The sequence below is a fragment of the Dipodomys merriami genome, unplaced genomic scaffold (genome assembly GCF_024711535.1).
Source record: "Dipodomys merriami isolate MVZ:Mamm:240054 unplaced genomic scaffold, mDipMer1.0.p SCAF_6, whole genome shotgun sequence".
Lineage (NCBI taxonomy): Eukaryota > Metazoa > Chordata > Mammalia > Rodentia > Heteromyidae > Dipodomys > Dipodomys merriami.
This window is the reverse complement of record NW_027206179.1, coordinates 34981918-34998984: the sequence shown is the minus strand read 5'-3', so window position 1 is coordinate 34998984 and position 17067 is coordinate 34981918. Positions and strand designations below refer to the sequence as shown.

At 34.2% G+C, this 17067-nt stretch overlaps 1 protein-coding gene across 14 annotated transcripts in view; it reads right to left on the bottom strand.

Moving 5' to 3' along the window:
* Mycbp2 (MYC binding protein 2) overlaps positions 1–17067 on the bottom strand; it is a 242592-nt gene that overhangs the window by 153023 nt on the left and 72502 nt on the right. For 13 of the 14 annotated variants that reach the window (XM_070002776.1, XM_070002777.1, XM_070002783.1 and 10 more), the window contains exons 17-20: positions 16813–16914; positions 10814–10921; positions 4414–4533; positions 3026–3107 (exon numbers count right to left, since the gene is read on the bottom strand). In XM_070002776.1, coding sequence (XP_069858877.1) covers positions 3026–3107; positions 4414–4533; positions 10814–10921; positions 16813–16914 — 412 coding nt within the window. The remainder of the gene's footprint in view (positions 1–3025; positions 3108–4413; positions 4534–10813; positions 10922–16812; positions 16915–17067) is intronic. The other variant, XM_070002784.1, reaches the window with a different exon arrangement.

Sequence of the window (17067 nt, the reverse complement as noted above, 5' to 3'; positions counted from 1 at the left end):
TCTTCTAAGAAAATGTGGCATGAGGAGTCACTGGAAAAAGTTTCAAGACACATACCAAATGCTCCAGAGAACTGAATATTCAATTAGCAGAACCAAGTGTCTTTGGTGGAATTTGGACACTATATTGTAGCAGACAGGAGCAAACAGTGGAGTCAAAAGATAAAAAAAAACAAAAACAAAAACAAAAACAAGGGGACAAAGGGAAAAAGGAAACCAGCTTGTTTTTGGGTTTTTTTTGCCAGTCCTGGGACTTAAAATCTGAGCCTGGGCACTGACCCTTAGCTTTCTTTGCACTCAAGGATAGCTCTCTACCACTTGAGCCACAATACCACTTCCAGCTTTTTCTGAGTAGTTTACTGGAGATAACAGTCACAAACTTTCCAGCCCATGCTGGGTTCGAATTATGATCCTCAGATCTCAGCCTCCTGAGTAGTTAGGATTATAGGCATGACCCACTGGCACCCAGCTTTTTTTTTTTTTAAAAAAAAAAAAGATAAGAGAACTGAAGAAGTTTAAAGCATGAGCAAAGATCAAGTTAAGGACAGGAAGTCAGAAAGAAGATAAGAAACAAAACTCTAAGGAAAGGGAGTCTAAGGAAAAGGCAGAGAGTCCCTGCCAAGGACAAGGGAGGCCTGTCTCTCACTGGAACATGAAGAATGGAATGGAAAGATACTGGGTACACGTAGATTTGCAAGATTGGTGTGCTGAAGAATTTCTAACTATTTTTATTTTTGTTATGTGAACAGAGATTCTGTGCTGAGAAAAATGGGTGAATAACCTTCAACATTAAAAACAATCAGCTCAGCCAGCGCCAGTGGCTCATACCTATAATCCTAGTTACTCAGAAAGCTGAGATCTGAGGATTGTGATTCAAAGCCAGTCCAAGCAGACAAATCTGAAAGACTCTTATGTCCAATTACCAGTAAAAAGTTGGGATGGAGCTGTAGCTCAAGCAGCAGAGCAAGAAACAAAAACAAACAAACGAAAAAAAAAGGAATTGAGAGGCCATGAGTTCAAGCCCCAAAACTGCCCCCCACCAAAAAAGAAAAAAAAATCTGTTCATTTAATCATTTGGCTGTTAAAAAAAAACAAACAGATAAATACCTACATCAGAGTTGAAAAGACTGATTTTTTAAAATTTAATTTTATTTTATTTGTGAACATACTGTACAGAGGGGTTACAATTACATGGGCAGGAAAATGTGTACATTTCTTACCAAGCATTGCACCCTCCTCCTTTGGTTTACCCTTCACATACCTTCCCAGCCTCCCCCCTCCCCCCCAATCCCAATCCTTCTCGAAAAGACTGATTTTTAAGATAGATTGAAAAGGACTTCTATGAATGAAGTTTATGAGTTTCAGAAGATCTCGAAACTCTAAATTTCTAAGCACACATTTATCTTTGATATTATAGAATACATATTGTGTTTTTCTAAAGAGAGAGCCTATATATTTCATTAGGTTCTTTTTTTTTGGGGGGGGGTCCGGTCTTGGGGCCTGAACTCTGGGACTGGGCGCTGTCCCTCAGCTCTTCAGCTCAAGGCTAGGACTCTACCACTTGAGCCACAGTGCCACTTCTGGCTTTTTTCTTATGTGGTGCTGAGGAATCGAACCCAGGGCCTCGAGCATGCAAGGCAAGTGCTCTACCACTGAGCCACCTTCCCAGCCCCTTCATTAGGTTCTTAAAAGGCCTTAAGACAGTTCACTACTGTCCATTGTAGATGGACTGATTGTATTGGAAAATAATCTAACAATCTCTACAAGTGCAACACTTTTTTTTTTTTTTTTGGCCTGAATTCTGGGCCTGGGCACTGTCCCTCAGCTCTTCAGTTCAAGGCTAGTGCTGTACCACTTGAGCAACAGCACCACCTCAGGCTTTTTCTGCTTACGTGGTGCTGCGGAATCTAACCCAGGGCCTCATGCATGCAAGGCAAGCACTCTGCCACTGAGCCACCTTCCCAGCCCCATAGGTGAAATACTCTTAAGCTCCACTGCAATCTAGACAATTACTCCTCAAACACGCCTCCCCTCTTTTTTATGGACAGTGACAACTATAATAATATATCTGATGAAAATGGGGTTTGAACTCAGGGACTCATACTTGCCAGGCAAGCACTTTACCGCTGGAGCTGTGCTCAACTCTGATCCTTTGTACACCTAATCCTGTATTGACACCTCCTTTTTATTTATTTTATTGTAAAGGTGATATACAGAGGGATTAGTTACAAAAGTAAGGTAATGAATACATTTTTTATGGAACTCTCATTTTCTCCCACTTTTCCCTCCCCCCTGCCTGTATCCCCTCTCCCCCAAGTTGTGAAGTTCATTTCCAACACATAAGTATCTTGTGAGTATCACTGTTGCATTGGTTTATCCTTTGTCTTTTGTCTTCTTGAAAGACAACTTTCCATTATTTTGGATGCAAAGCACCTTGATTACATTAAGTAGGATATGGACTTGACTGCTCTAATGAAAGCCAATAAATAGATAGTAGATTTTTCTCAGTTGAGTAGCATTACTTGTAAAGAACCAATGTGGTAGTTCATGGTACAAGGGACTATTTCAAACTTTTAGCTTTGTCACTCTTAATACATGATTATTGTTGATGTCTATAATGACATGCCCAGTTCCTGCTAGCATGCATGCATTCTACCAGCAAGTTGCAAGGACAGAAAGGGAAAGAAGATGTCCACCTTCCCTTTCATGAAGGAAGAAAGAGAAGGAGAGAGGGAGACGGGGAGAGAGAGAGAGGGAGAGAGGGGGAGAGAGAGAGAGAGAGAGAGAGAGAAAGAGAGAGAGAGGGAGAGAGAGGATAGAAGGAAGGAGGGAGGAGGGAAGAAGGAAGGAAGAGAGGGAGGGAGGGGAGGGAAGGAGAGCAGGGAAGGAGAGGACGGAGGAAGGGAGGGGGAGGAGGGAAGGAGGGGAAAAGAAGGAAAGGGAAGAAAGATGAATGATTCCAGGATTTAAAAAATAAAAAAAGGAAAAATGCAGTACCAGTTTCTCCAAACAAAAAGTTAGCAGGTACCTGGAATTGACATCCCCATGTCCCAGCTGCCCATGCTGCCCATATCCAAATGTATAGACATCTCCATTTTCCATTAAGACCACTGAAACCAAAGCAAACAAAGTTGTTTTTTCATCATATATACTTTGTATTTCTGTCATAACTATAAGAAAGTATAGTTATTTTAAAATGTAAGACCTTTAAAATAGGTAATGGAAGCCAATACAAATATATATTTAATGGAAATCAATCTGATTTTAGTTCTCAAAATATTTTAAGTCATTACAGACTATTTTCATTAAATCTCATAAATGCTAGGTAAAAGCATTACTATTTAATAACTGGTTCAAATCAACAGCAAAATTTTATTCATGGATATACTACATATTAAATAATATTCTTTAATACCTAGAATAATTATAGGTAGTAGATGGGTTAAAACTTGCACATAATTATGCATAACATTAATGGCATGCTAGGTTTATGTCATATCAAATAATATTTATGTAAATTTTACATGTTAAATACTGTTTAACCTAAACATCAATAATTTGATGTTATATGATTTGGTATATTTTAGAATATTATAAAATCTGGCAATGCACCTTTATCATTGAACATTAACAAAATATAGGATCATATTACTAAAAACCACAGCACGATGCCGGGCACCAGTGGCTCACGCCTATAATCCTAGCTACTACTCAGGAGGCTGAGATCTGAGGATCTCGCTTCAAAGCCAGCCTGGGCAAAGAAAGTCAGTGAGACTCTTATCTCCAAAAAACCACAAGAAAACTAGAAATGGCAATGTGGCTCAAAGCCTTGAGTTGAAGAGCTGAGGGACAACACCCAGGCCCAGAGTTCAAGCCCCACGACCGACCAAAAAACAAAACAAAACAAAAAAAACCCACAGCACTTTATATCGAAATATAATATATTGAAATATATAATCAAAGATTATTTCATCTTTAATAATTTCTCTAATTAACTTATCAAATATATCCATCAGAAGACAGACTAAAAGATTGCTGCAGCAGGGCACAGTGGCTCACATCCGTAATCCTAGCTACTCAGGAGGTTGAGATCTAAGGATCACAGTTCAAAACCAGCCCAGGCAGGAAAGTCCATGAGACTCTTATCTCCAATAAACCACCAGAAAACCAGAAGTGGCACTGTGGCTCAAATGGAAGAGCACTAGCCTTAAGCTGAAGAGTTCAGGGACAGCGCCCAGGCCCAGAGTTCAAACCTCATGACCGAACAACAACAACAAAAAAAGATAAATGCAAATGCCTTATAGATTGGAGGTTGCCACAGTGATACAGAGTTAACATCCTTTGTTCATCAAAACTAAACAAGTTATTTAGTACAACTGTAAAAATGCAGTTATACCCTAAAGTTCCAGCTGCTACCTGAATGGTGAAATCCACAGCTGACTTGTACTGCTCGAAGCTCACAGTCAAATCGCACAGAGCCGGGAGGGTATGTTGTGATTTTGCTTGCATCCTTTTCTCCTCTTTCTCCACTTCCATCTGTAAGTGTTATAATTTGTAATTAAGCTATGATCCATCTTCAAAATAAAAATTTAAATAACTTTACTATGGAAGGACAAGAGAAAAATGTTAAAAGGAATAAGCAAGAAGAATCTATGCTGTTAGAAGTGACAGATGGAGACTCTACCTGCAAAGAAGCAAATTTGCAAAGATTGGCAGTATTTTTGTTCGCAAATATCACTGTCAATAAAAAAAAAAGATAAGATACAGCTATGAATTAAACCTATTAAGCTAATCTGTAATGTGATGATTAAGTTACATGAATAAAGTTGTAGAGATAAAATGTACATTTTATAAGGGAAGATTTAGTTTGTATAAAAATATTACTGCATGCAAAGTCATTTGGCAATTATTTTACTTAGTAATATTATTAGTGTTCCCCATTTAAAAAAAAAGTCCTAGTTAACTCACAAGTGACATATTTCCCAAACAGATCTCAGGAAGGCTATACTGTCCACCAGTATTGCTAAATTTGCCTAAACTTAAAAAAAAATAAATAAACCAAAGAGCTTTATGCAGTGCATTGTAGTTCAAAGACCTACTCTCATTCATCTATCCTGTCCTTCCCTACCACGCAGTCATTCTGCTTTTCAGTCTTATTCCTAACCCCAAATATTACCCTCAACCAAACCATCCTTCTATCCCACCCTCTTCTTTTTTTTGTCGGTCGTGGGGCCTGAACTCTGGGCCTGAGCACTGTCCCTCAGCTCTTCAGCTCAAGGCTAGCGCCCTATCACTTGAGCCAAAGCTCCACTTCCAGCTTTTTCTGCTTATGTGGTGCTGAGGAATCGAACCCAGGGCCTCATGCATGCAAGGCAAGCACTCTACCACTGAGCCACCTTCCCAGCCCATCTTCATGACTAGTTTGACATAGAATTTTCTGCCATTCTAACCATAGCACCAAAAAACACATTCCAAAATAAAAAATTTCTACTTTGGAATATGTAAATGAGAGACAACTTCCTATTGTAAATCAAACATATTTCACTATTAAACTTTATGTAATCAAGATTAAATTCCTTATACACAAAATAAATGAAAATACAGAAGGAATTTCAACAGTTCCACTAATATAAACCAGGCTCTTGCCATGTGACAAATCTATACACGTGTATACACTATGTAAACACATACCTGAACTCATAGACACACACTTTACTTTTTTGTATTTTCATTGCCCATTTTGGACTATTAAACAGAATAACCTTAAATCACTTTATTTTCATTTCATTCTTTCTTTTTAATCTAAGTTTCAACAAGACCCAGCAAGTTAAGCATGACTTAAATTATGACTTGTTTCTATATATAAGTAACTACCATTTCAAAAAACTCTAAACTATTCATAATACTACCACAGTAAAACCTCACTAATTTGGAATAACAGAAAATAGGTAGATCCATGTAACTTACTAAGAAAGTACTAACCACAGGACATTTAAATAAAAATTCAGTTTTGTTACTTTTAACAAATGCAGACTATAGACTGAAGGCTACAAAAAATAAAATGGGTTCACCTGCATTATATTTGAAAAATAGGCCAATATTACATTAAAATGTACCATATATATATATATGGTGTGTGTGTGTGTATATATATATATATATATATATATATATATATATATATATATATATATATGAAAGTCCTCTGACATACAGAATTAACTGCTGGACCCATAGGTTGAAGGCACGTTGATGGAATCCTTCATTTCTTGAGCCCTTGCTTTGAAAAGCTACTGATTTAGACAGGTTTCACCTTAAAAGTATGACCCTGAAAATTCAGAGGAAGAAATTACTTTGAAATTTTTATTCACTGCACCTAATAAAGTATCGTAACTTCTGATTCAGTGAGAGGTTTTACTATGAGAATGTGATTCCTCTTCTGCTAAATTTTCTAAATTGGGTTTGCCAAATGAAACAAAAAAATGGGTGGGGTTAAAAGAAATATAATCTTAATTCAGAGCCTTCTCATCTTGGAAAGGCAGTGGAATGGTTAAATGCATATAAGGCTTCATATTAAAAGGAACGTATGCTTTCCAAAGACAACTTAAATAAGACATCAGAAAGCAAATGGAGAGAAATTCAACAACTTTCTCCTGACTAATAAAGTATTTAATTATTAAGTCTGATTCAACAAAAAGTAAATTGTGTTCACATGATGTTGCAGATTTAATTAAATATTTCAAGTATTGTTCCACTTCATATAATTTACCACTGTGTGGTCAGGGCAAATTCCTTTGGAATTTGGCATTTTGTCCCCTCTTCTAATTGGAAACATACAGATGCAAATCCCACAATAGAGACACAGCATCAAGGAAGAAGAAAAATAAAGCCTAATAATTTACTAAATAATAGCATAATGACTAAAATAATAACTATTACTTAGAGGTCAAAATTCTGCTATAAGCATTATATAAAAGGGTGAATTTAACAGTGATGTTAACCTGAATCTATATGAAACATTCTCAGTTAATAAGGATAGTAAAAATGCAACAAATATAAAGATGAGGTTCTTACTTATTGATTGTATTTGTGTGTGTGTTCTAATGTATAACTCAATTCCATGATTCAGAAATATATAAAAATTTGTTAAGGAAAAAATGTACTTAGCAAGCAGCAAAAAAATACTGCAAATTCAAGAATCAGCAATTAAAATTCAGCAAGATTAATTCTGCTGAAGCTCACTTTTCCTCGGGTTAGAGGAAAAATTCATGTCTCAATAATCTTGTAATTGGCTACTGAAGTTTAAACAGACATATTTTCTCTAATATACGCTCATATATGCTACAAATTTTAGCTGGTAAGTATAAAAAATACTGTATACATACTGTATACACTCATTTGTGTACATATACAAAAGTAAAAAGATTCAGCATCTAAAGAATGATGAATTAAGTTTAACATAAAGCTACTTTAAAAGTAATCTTTGTATTCAAACCACAAAAAAAGTTATCGAAGCACAAAGTGATTACCTGGGACAAAAAAGAAAGCAATAGAACTGCAATCTGCTAAGTAGTAGCACTGTGATAAATGCCACATTAGATAAATGCTTACAGAACCTGAGGGCTTGGAATGGAAGCTTCCTCTACGAATCAGCTAGTGGTATGACAAATAAACTCAGGACATCTTAGCTTTCCCTCTTATGGAAAAACATAATGGTATGTACATCAGAAGTTACTTAGGAGGATTAAGTGAAATAGTGTTTGAAAAGTGTACAATCAATATTCACTATTGTTACTTTCTTTAATAGACATAGAAATCCAATTAATATAGGTGTTGTTTTGTCATTTTATTAAAGGTTAAGGGGTTAAGCTAAGTTACTTATAGGCTAAATAACCACCTCGAAGACATAAATGGCAGACCAAATTTTTGGAATTTGGAAATAGTTTGCATTTGAATTACTGTGTAAAAATAAATTACATGTGTAATTAGTCAAATTTTGTATCTACAGGAGAATTCTAAAAGAAAAAGCAAATAATTCAATCAAAGCTAGTGCTCATAGAGGATTTCTATATGTAAAAATTATATATAGTGTGGTGTAAATCTTAACTTTCAAAGCAAGTTAAGGATTATCATACCCAGAGAGAAACAGAGAAAGTATGAATAACCATGAAGTTTCAGTAAAAGAGAAATTTAGGATTAAAGCTGAATTCTAGTCAAAAGGCCCTATTTCCATTACACCATGCCATTTTCAAAAAGCAAAAAAGGTTCAAAATACACCCAAACATTTAGCAGCATTCCTCCCGAATTATGCATTAGTCTATTTAATAAAGACTTCAAAACTATTTCTAGAGCAATTCAGATGTTCCATACAAGGTGCACTATATTGAAATCTTTGGATGCATGACACTGAATAGCTGAATGTATGTTAATCCTGATATCTGTTAGAAACAGTTTATGATCTACTTTTTGATTCTGCTTTAAATATTCTATTTTGCCTCTAGTCAAAATTTGCCATATCACAACTTTCTCTGATGCCTTTCTAATCAACTGGAAGTTCTTCAGCTTTCTATCTTAGAAATCACCATTAATAGAAAATTCCTAATTCTTAGCACCTAAAATATGTCACAGTATAGAATGTTTTAATTGTTATATCCTACAATTTGTACTACTAACATAATTAAATGTAAGACAGAAAATATCCATTAGTATAGTAAACTTCTCAATGAAAAACAAACAGTAGAAAGAAACATACCAATATGATGAAATATGTAGTAAAAGCAGTTGTATGGAGAGAAGAATCAATGACAGGATAGTGAATGTAAAGTTTAGTAGGTGGTAAGGAGTTAGTAAGTGATAAATGAATGCTTCATGTAAATAGCACACATTTGATAAGCTATTATTTATAGCTTATTACAGTGTGTATATATATATATGTGTAAGCCTGTGTATATATGATAGTGTATATGTATATATGTATATATGTATACCAACACAGCCCTTGATTGTAATTCTAAAGAGTCAAAAGAGGATGGTACAATTCATACAAAAATAATCTAGTGGCAGACAAAACTGATGTAAGAGTAGTTTATTTAATAGTTGCTATGGTTAGTAACTAAGCACATTGAAAAAATTTTAATTTGTAATCTTAGTGTTCATTTAGTACATCACATTAAAAAAAATCAGAAGAAATGAAGATGCTTGACCATAACATGCAAATATTTTTCAACTATTTCGTTAAATGAGAGTATTATAAATTCCACTTCTTATGAGGGAAAAAACACATTGAGAATATCTGTTCTAATAGTGGCATAGACATACAAGATTCTAACAATACTAATAACACTATACTTCAAATACTGTTACTCAGACTTAAATACTTACATTATTTATAATATTTATAATATTATTTATAATATTAAAATCAATCAATAAAATCTATCTTACTATGGTTAATTAATTTAGTTATTCATTTTTGTTTATTATTTACTTGTGAGGTTTGAACTAAGATACTTGCATTTGTTAGGCAGGCAATCTATCACATCAGCCAAACCTACAGCCCTTTTTTTACTTTAGTCAAAAAAAAAGTTATTGTCTTTAGGCATCTAATCACATCAGGCTTTTTGGTTCAGATGAGTTCTCACTAACTTTTGCCCAGCCTATCCCTGAACTTAACTTCGAATCTTGGCCTTCTGAATAGCTGGGATTATAGGCATGTACCATGATGCCAGTCTACATTACATTTAAAACACTTTCAAACTTTATTTCTGCAGAATGTATCTTAAGAGTTATGTCTGAGGACTTACTGAACGATTTTTTTAAGTTTAGAGTTTATGTATTCCAGCAAAAGTAAAAACAAAGATTAAATAATTTGCCTATATGAATGGTTTTTAAACTTCCTATTCTATTGTCAGGGTTTATCTTGGGCATTTGGGAAAACAGCATCTGTAAATTGGACTAGCCAATGAAAAGCCTCTGGTTCACATACAAGAATTTAAGTGATGCTCGATAGGAAATGTACTCATTACCTTGCTCATGTAACTAACTGTAACCCCTCTGTACAGTATTTTTACAATAAAAAAAGTACAAAAAAAGCATTTAAGTTATAACATCTATAAATTTAAAATGTTCTGCATTAAACTCTTTCTTAATGTTGGATGACTGTAATTGTTGTTTTCTAACAAAAATTAACATGCCTTAGAAATATTTTTAATTAGCCAAAACTCTGAATACCTTAAATAATGCAGAAATTGATTCAAATTCTTCAATCTAATTGGTTACTACTGACCAATTCTCGGAACTCATGTAGATCTGTCTAACTTTTTGTTTGTAGCTACCTGTATTCAACCCGCAAATCTAAAGTATTTGTGCATTCATATGTTGCAAACCTTTAGAGCAGTAGAAAAATAAAATGGCAGTCTATCAATTTATATATTGCACTTAATAATTTTATTAATTCTAAAACAGAACAATAATTTTCAAAGGACCATAAGATGCTCTATCATAGCCATGTAAGAACAGGTAGGTAACAAAAGAAATAGAAAGCAAGAATATGTTCCCACCTGGTCTTAACTTTATGAAATTTGAAAAGAAATAAAATATCCCTTTATGAAAGTTAATAAAAAGAAAAGAAGAAAGGAGAAGCATGAGTCACAGACAAACAGTGCCACTTTTAATCCTTCTTTCTCCTCAGGCTATGTAATAATGACAGAAGCAAAGCAGAAGAAATCAGGTTTGTGCATTTTCTCAGAGACAAACTTCAAATGAGTGGAAGCAATTGGGAGAGCATCCCGCCTGGTTGATAAGGAAGACCAAATACCTTTGTGCTTGTCCCGTTTATGCTTTAGCTGTGCTGGATGGGATCTGAGTCTGGCTAGAGCCTGCTCTCGATGGTTCATAAAAATAGGACCAGCAAATACAAGGGGGCCTGAGGAGAAACATTTTGTATGTGCATAGAGAAGCTCACAAAAGAAAAACACTATAATGAATAAAAATTAATTCCAACTAGATACATGAAAATTAATTCTTAACTTCTGTGGACATACTTGTCTCCCAATTCCCCAATTCCACCCCTAACCCCACAAATATTATCACCATTCCACACACAGTAGTATCTTCAATAGAGTTGATAAAGTACATAACCCATTTTTATTCTGATAAAATTGAGTAACTACTAATAGTATCTAAGGATAATCACAAAATTTCATTAAAATAACCAAATTAACTAAAAATATTTTCAATATATTTAAAATTAGTAAGTCATATACTCATTAAAGCAAGTATCTTTTGTATTGCTATACAAAAACTCAACTAATTCTTAAATATTAACAAGATCTTCCAGGTATTTCCAGGTCTATATCAATCTTGACACAAAACCAAGACAAAATATTATTGACTTTTCTACATATTGTGAAAGATGATAGGAAAAACAGATGATCACAAACAGAACCAAAAAACTTCACTGATGAGGTGCTGTACATGTGGGAGTTGCTGAATATATATGCAGAAGTAAGGATAACCTGAACTTGACACTAATAGCAGGTGGAACATATATCTCAAGGAGCACTTCTGAGACACTAATGGTCCTCACTGAACTTTTAAAACATCTCCAGATCACACTCATTGTCACTTATAAACCACTTTAAATAAAGTCACATTCACTTTAATACATAAAAGTATTTGTTCATTCTCTTCTTATAAAACAAAACAATAATTTCCTTGAGTTTCAGAAACTTCAAAAATACAGGTGGCTCATGCCTATAATCCTACTCAGGTGGTTGAGATCTGAGGGTTGTAATGTAAAACCAGTTAGGAAGGAAAGTCTGTGAGACTTATCTCCAAATAACCACCAAAAAGCCAGAAATGGGGTTGTGGCTTACCTGGAAGAATGCTAGTCCTGAGCAAAAAACTCAGGGGGAGTGTCCAGGCCTTGCATTCAAGCTTCAGGACCAACTGAGGCTTGAACTCCGGGTTTGGGTGCTGTCCTTCAGCTTCTTTTGCTCAAGGCAAACACTCTACTACTTGAGCCACAACATCACTTCCAGCTTTTTTTGAGTACTTTATTGGAGAGTCTCATGGAGTTTCCTGCGCCAGCTGGCTTCAAATCCTGATCCTCAGATCTAAGCTTCCTTAGTGGATAGGATTACAGGCATGAGCCCGGCAAAACAATGTGTTCTATGAACATAGGTAAATTATTTATATTATTTACCAGACCTTTTTTGTCAGTACCAGAGCTTGAACTATAGTCCTCATGCTAACTCAGCTTCACCACTGGAATCATGGCCCCAGATCAGCTTTTCTGCCTGAGCTGGCTTTGAATCTTGATCATTCAGATTTCAGATCTTTGAGTTATCTAGGATTTTAGGCATGAAACACCAGTGCCCAGTAATCAGATATTTTTAACTTTTCATGTAGTAGACACTAGATGTCATGCATATAATGATAAAGACACAGGATCTTGGCCTACTAGAGAAAATAGCAATAAAAGCAAAACACTGTAATATGCTCTTAGAAAGGAGGTCTGTACCATGAAGGATAATCTCCAAATCAAATGATGTGAGAAAGGTTTCAAAGAATGAAAAACTTTTAACAAGAGAGAAAAAAGTTAAAAGAGGGAATTCCAATTCAAAGAAAGCAGACTTACAAAAGCATGAAAATGAAAAAAAATATTATACTGTTATTTTAAAAGACATTTAATAACCAAAATAAAGGCAGTATAGGTTATGGAATAAAAGTGCTGAAAAATTAGCTTGGGGAGGTACAAATCACAGTGCTGCGATTCACACTTGTAATCCTATCAGATAGTGTGGGAGAATTGTGATTTGAGGCCAGCTAGGGTAAAAAAGTTTGGTGAGATGCCCATATCTCAAAGAAAAAAAAATGAGTATGATGGCGTATTTCTCTCATTCCAGCTATGAGGTTGGCTTAAAGTAGGATGATTGTATATTAGGCTGGCCCAGGTCAGAAATTGAAGGCCTGATACAAGGCTCAATTGGTTAAATAATCTGCCCTGTAAGACCCTGAGTTCAAACACCACACATACACACAAAAATCCATATAAACACAACAGATAAGTATAACCTTTTAATACCATAAATCTTTGTTTGGGAGATGGTGAGAAATCCACAAATGGTTTTCAACTAGTCAGCAAAGACACACTGTGATTCAGGCACCACACTATGTGCTGGAAACAGTTAAGAAAACAGACACTCTACTACAAGAAGCACATAGTCTAATTAGGAGATGGAGGATTTACTAATAACTAAAGAAGAAACTATGAAGGCTTTGGCTGTATGTCAGGCAAAGAAAAGAAGTGGCCTGAGCTAAGGAAATATTAGTGAGATTCTTTTTTTTTTTTTTTTTGGGGGGGGGGTCCAGTTGTGGGATCTGAACTCTGGGCCTGGGTGCTGTCCCTCAGCTCTTCAGCTCAAGGCTAGCACTCTACCACTTGAGCCACAGCGCCACTTCCAGCTTTTTTTCTTTTTGTTTATGTGGTGCTGAGGCATCGAACCCAGGGCCTCATGCATGCAAGGCAAGTGCTCTACCACTGAGCCACCTTCCCAGCCCCAATTAGTGAGATTCTGGAAAGTGAATATATTTAAGAATTATTAAGGAATTAGGAAGCTTTAATGAACCTTGATTTATTTATTCCAATGAGAAAACTAAATAAAATAAGTATAAAATGACCAAGTTTAGGTGTCTTAAAGGACCTAGCATTCATGAATAGGCAATATATTATGTGGAGCTATCACAGGTAGGTAAGAAGATGTGGAATTGATGTCAGTGAAAAATAAGCTGAGACCTGAAAGATTATTATCTTTTGAACAAGTAACTGCACCTCTTCCAATCTATGCTAAACTCTTAAAATATTTTTAATGTATTAACTCCAACATGTTTGCTATGAATTATATCTTTGGCAGGGGAGTATAAGGGAGATACGACCTCCATTATAGCCCTGGCTATAGTTCACTACAGAATTCACTACATAGCCACAGCTGGCCTCAATTTCACCATCCTCCTGCCTCAGCTTCCCAAGTACTAAAATTACAAGAGCATACCACTTCATCCAAATAACTATACCTCCTTATCACAAAATAAAAGAAACCGTAACTAGGAGAACAACAGAAAACCATAGTATACATATTCAGTGGAAGAATATTCAGTAATCTCAGCCTCCTAGAGAAAATAGCATTTTTACATGTGAAACTCTTGTGCTATTTAAATTAGCAGTAAGACAGCCATTTTGAAAGAGCAAGTGATACCAGAGGAAAACACAACTCTTACACATTAGTCTTATGGATATATATTCCTATATTTAAAAAACAATGTCAAATGTCTGTTAAAATTTAATATACCCACTCCGTGACCCACACTTTGTTTCTAGAACATTCTACTATAGCAAGAAAAGGACTATTATGCAAAACCACAAGTTTAAGGATAATTATTACAGAAAATCCCACCAAAAATCTAAAAATAGCCTGAATGCCCAGCAACAAAATGATGGTTGCATAAATAGTGGTACAAAATAATTTAGCTACTGAGTAGAATATGACAATGAAGAGAATGAGAAAGCCAAATCAAAACTAGCAAAAAAAAAAAAAGGGGTGGGGACATGGCTCAAGTAGTAGAATGCCCGCCCCACAAGTACAAGGACCTGAGTTAAATCCCCAGTATCAAGTAAAAGAAAAAAAAAGATATATAGTTATAAATGATGTTTAAAATTCTAAAATATTTTCTAAAATAAACAAAACACACAAAAACATACCATTTTATATGGTGCTGTGTTAACTGGCAAAATATACATGTGGGAACTGTGTCCTCCCTTTTCAGGATTCTGTGGTAACTGAGGCAACCTTATACAAGGAGGGTACAGCTCCAAATGCATCAATGTCAGTAGCATACAAAGAACTGACATAACTCATGTCCATAATGAAGATTCCAGCGCACCAAGAAAAGGTATTTTCTACATATTGTGCTTCTGGAAACATTAAATAGGTGTGTGTGTATATATATATATATATATATATATATATATATATATATATATATATATATATATATATGATAATATATATAAAATATATATGAGAAAGAAGTTCAACAAAACAAAAAAGCAACAAAAATTTTGAGCATCATTAGTCTAAATGAAATGCTTACATGTAAGGTTCTAGACTAAGGAAAAAACTTTGGCACAAACATTCACCAACTGTGCAAGATCAGGTCTATTTTGTTAGTAAAAATCATATACAATGATTTGGATTTGAAGGTACTAGGGTTTGAACTCAGAGCTTTATATTTTCTAGGCAAGCACTCCAACCCTAAATATTAAATTATTAAAGAGTTTTATAACTTTTAGGTGGTTATATTCTATATATTGATAATATTTAAAATAAATGGCAAAAGAATGTCTACATTCTCCAATTTTTGAATTACCAGTGTATTGAATTCAATGTTCACTTCCAATAAAATTGAACAAGGTTTTTGTGGTTGATTGTTTATTTTATTCTTTTCAAGAAAGCATACCAAGATATATATTGCATTAATAAAATTTAGATGTCATCAAAAAGATTTGCTATATACTTTGGTTTAAACCTAATAAATTATTGGATTTTATAGGTCAGTTCCTATAACTCAACCTAAAATTTCCAAAGAATGAAAAAACAGGTAGTAAAGAGATAATGTTATAACCTTAAGAAAAAAATGTTGTAAAGACATAAAACATAAACTTTCTTCTAAAATACATTTAATGTGCAATTTTCCCATATTACTTACATAATATAAAGAGTAACAATATTTACATTATTAAAATATTTTGAAGGCAAAATATTTGCTGATAAAGCCAAACATACAAATTAACATTGGATCAATTAACATTGCTTATTAGATGTTACAATAAAAAAAATCTATATATTCCAGGTATATGGTAAACAATTTAAATTTAATAAAAGAATTTGCCAGTGTATATTTCACTACCTATTTTCTTTAATTAAAAAGAACTTGACAAAATGCATAATGATAGTTATATAGTAATAGGCTTATGTATCAAGTACCATAATGCTTCTAGTAAGTATTAAAATTTAATACCAAGATTTTGCCTAACAAGAACACAATCACAGAACTCTGACAGTTTTGTTCCTACAAAGAAAAAATTCTGTAATGCAACAACTGCTTTAGTAATATAATATCAACACCTGTCTATTCAGTGTATACTGAAATGATAATTATGTGTATTCCAGTTTAAATCAATTTTCAGGCAAAAAACTACCAAAAGCAATGAAAATATAATAATCAATAAATCTATCTTTCTAAATAAATCCAGCAGAATTCCCAACTTACTCTTCTTTTATGTAAGCAGCAGCATTCGTTTCCATAAAAGGTAACAGTGCATAACTGCTAGTTATGCACTGGACTGAAAGGAAGCATGGTAGATTATGCCCAAATGACAAGAGTCTGAACAGCTAGCAAAACAGAATGAAAAAACTACATTAAATTGACCAATGAAGCTCATAGTCAAATAGCAGAGTCCACTGTCTGGGTGAAGGACAAATTCTAGAATTCATAATTTTTGATAAAACTGCCATTGCTGATAGACTTGGCAGAGGGCACAATTATTAACATGGGTTGACAAATGCCATAAATACAGTAGTGATTTAAATGTATGCTATTAATACAATTATAAATGCACCAAATATTTTTATATTATTTTCAAAGTTACCAGAATGTTACCCATTTTAATGATTCTACTTAAACCAGCTTATTCCATACAGTTTTCACTGGTTTCTAAGTAGTCCTTTACTCTTTTTTGTAATTGAATCTTACCTCGTCCTTCTTCTAATCTGTGTCTTCTGATTACACGCTGTCGTTTTTCTTCTTGGCGTAACTGAAGATGTTCTTCAATATTAACCCCAGGTACTGGGACAGCTAGATGATTGACCAAAATAATAATAACAATAATAGTAATAATAATAATAATAACAACAACAACATGTTCAATATGTTATATAACATATAACATAGCTCTAGCTACATAACTATGCATAATAGCTATAACGACTCAAAATTCAAGAAACTAAA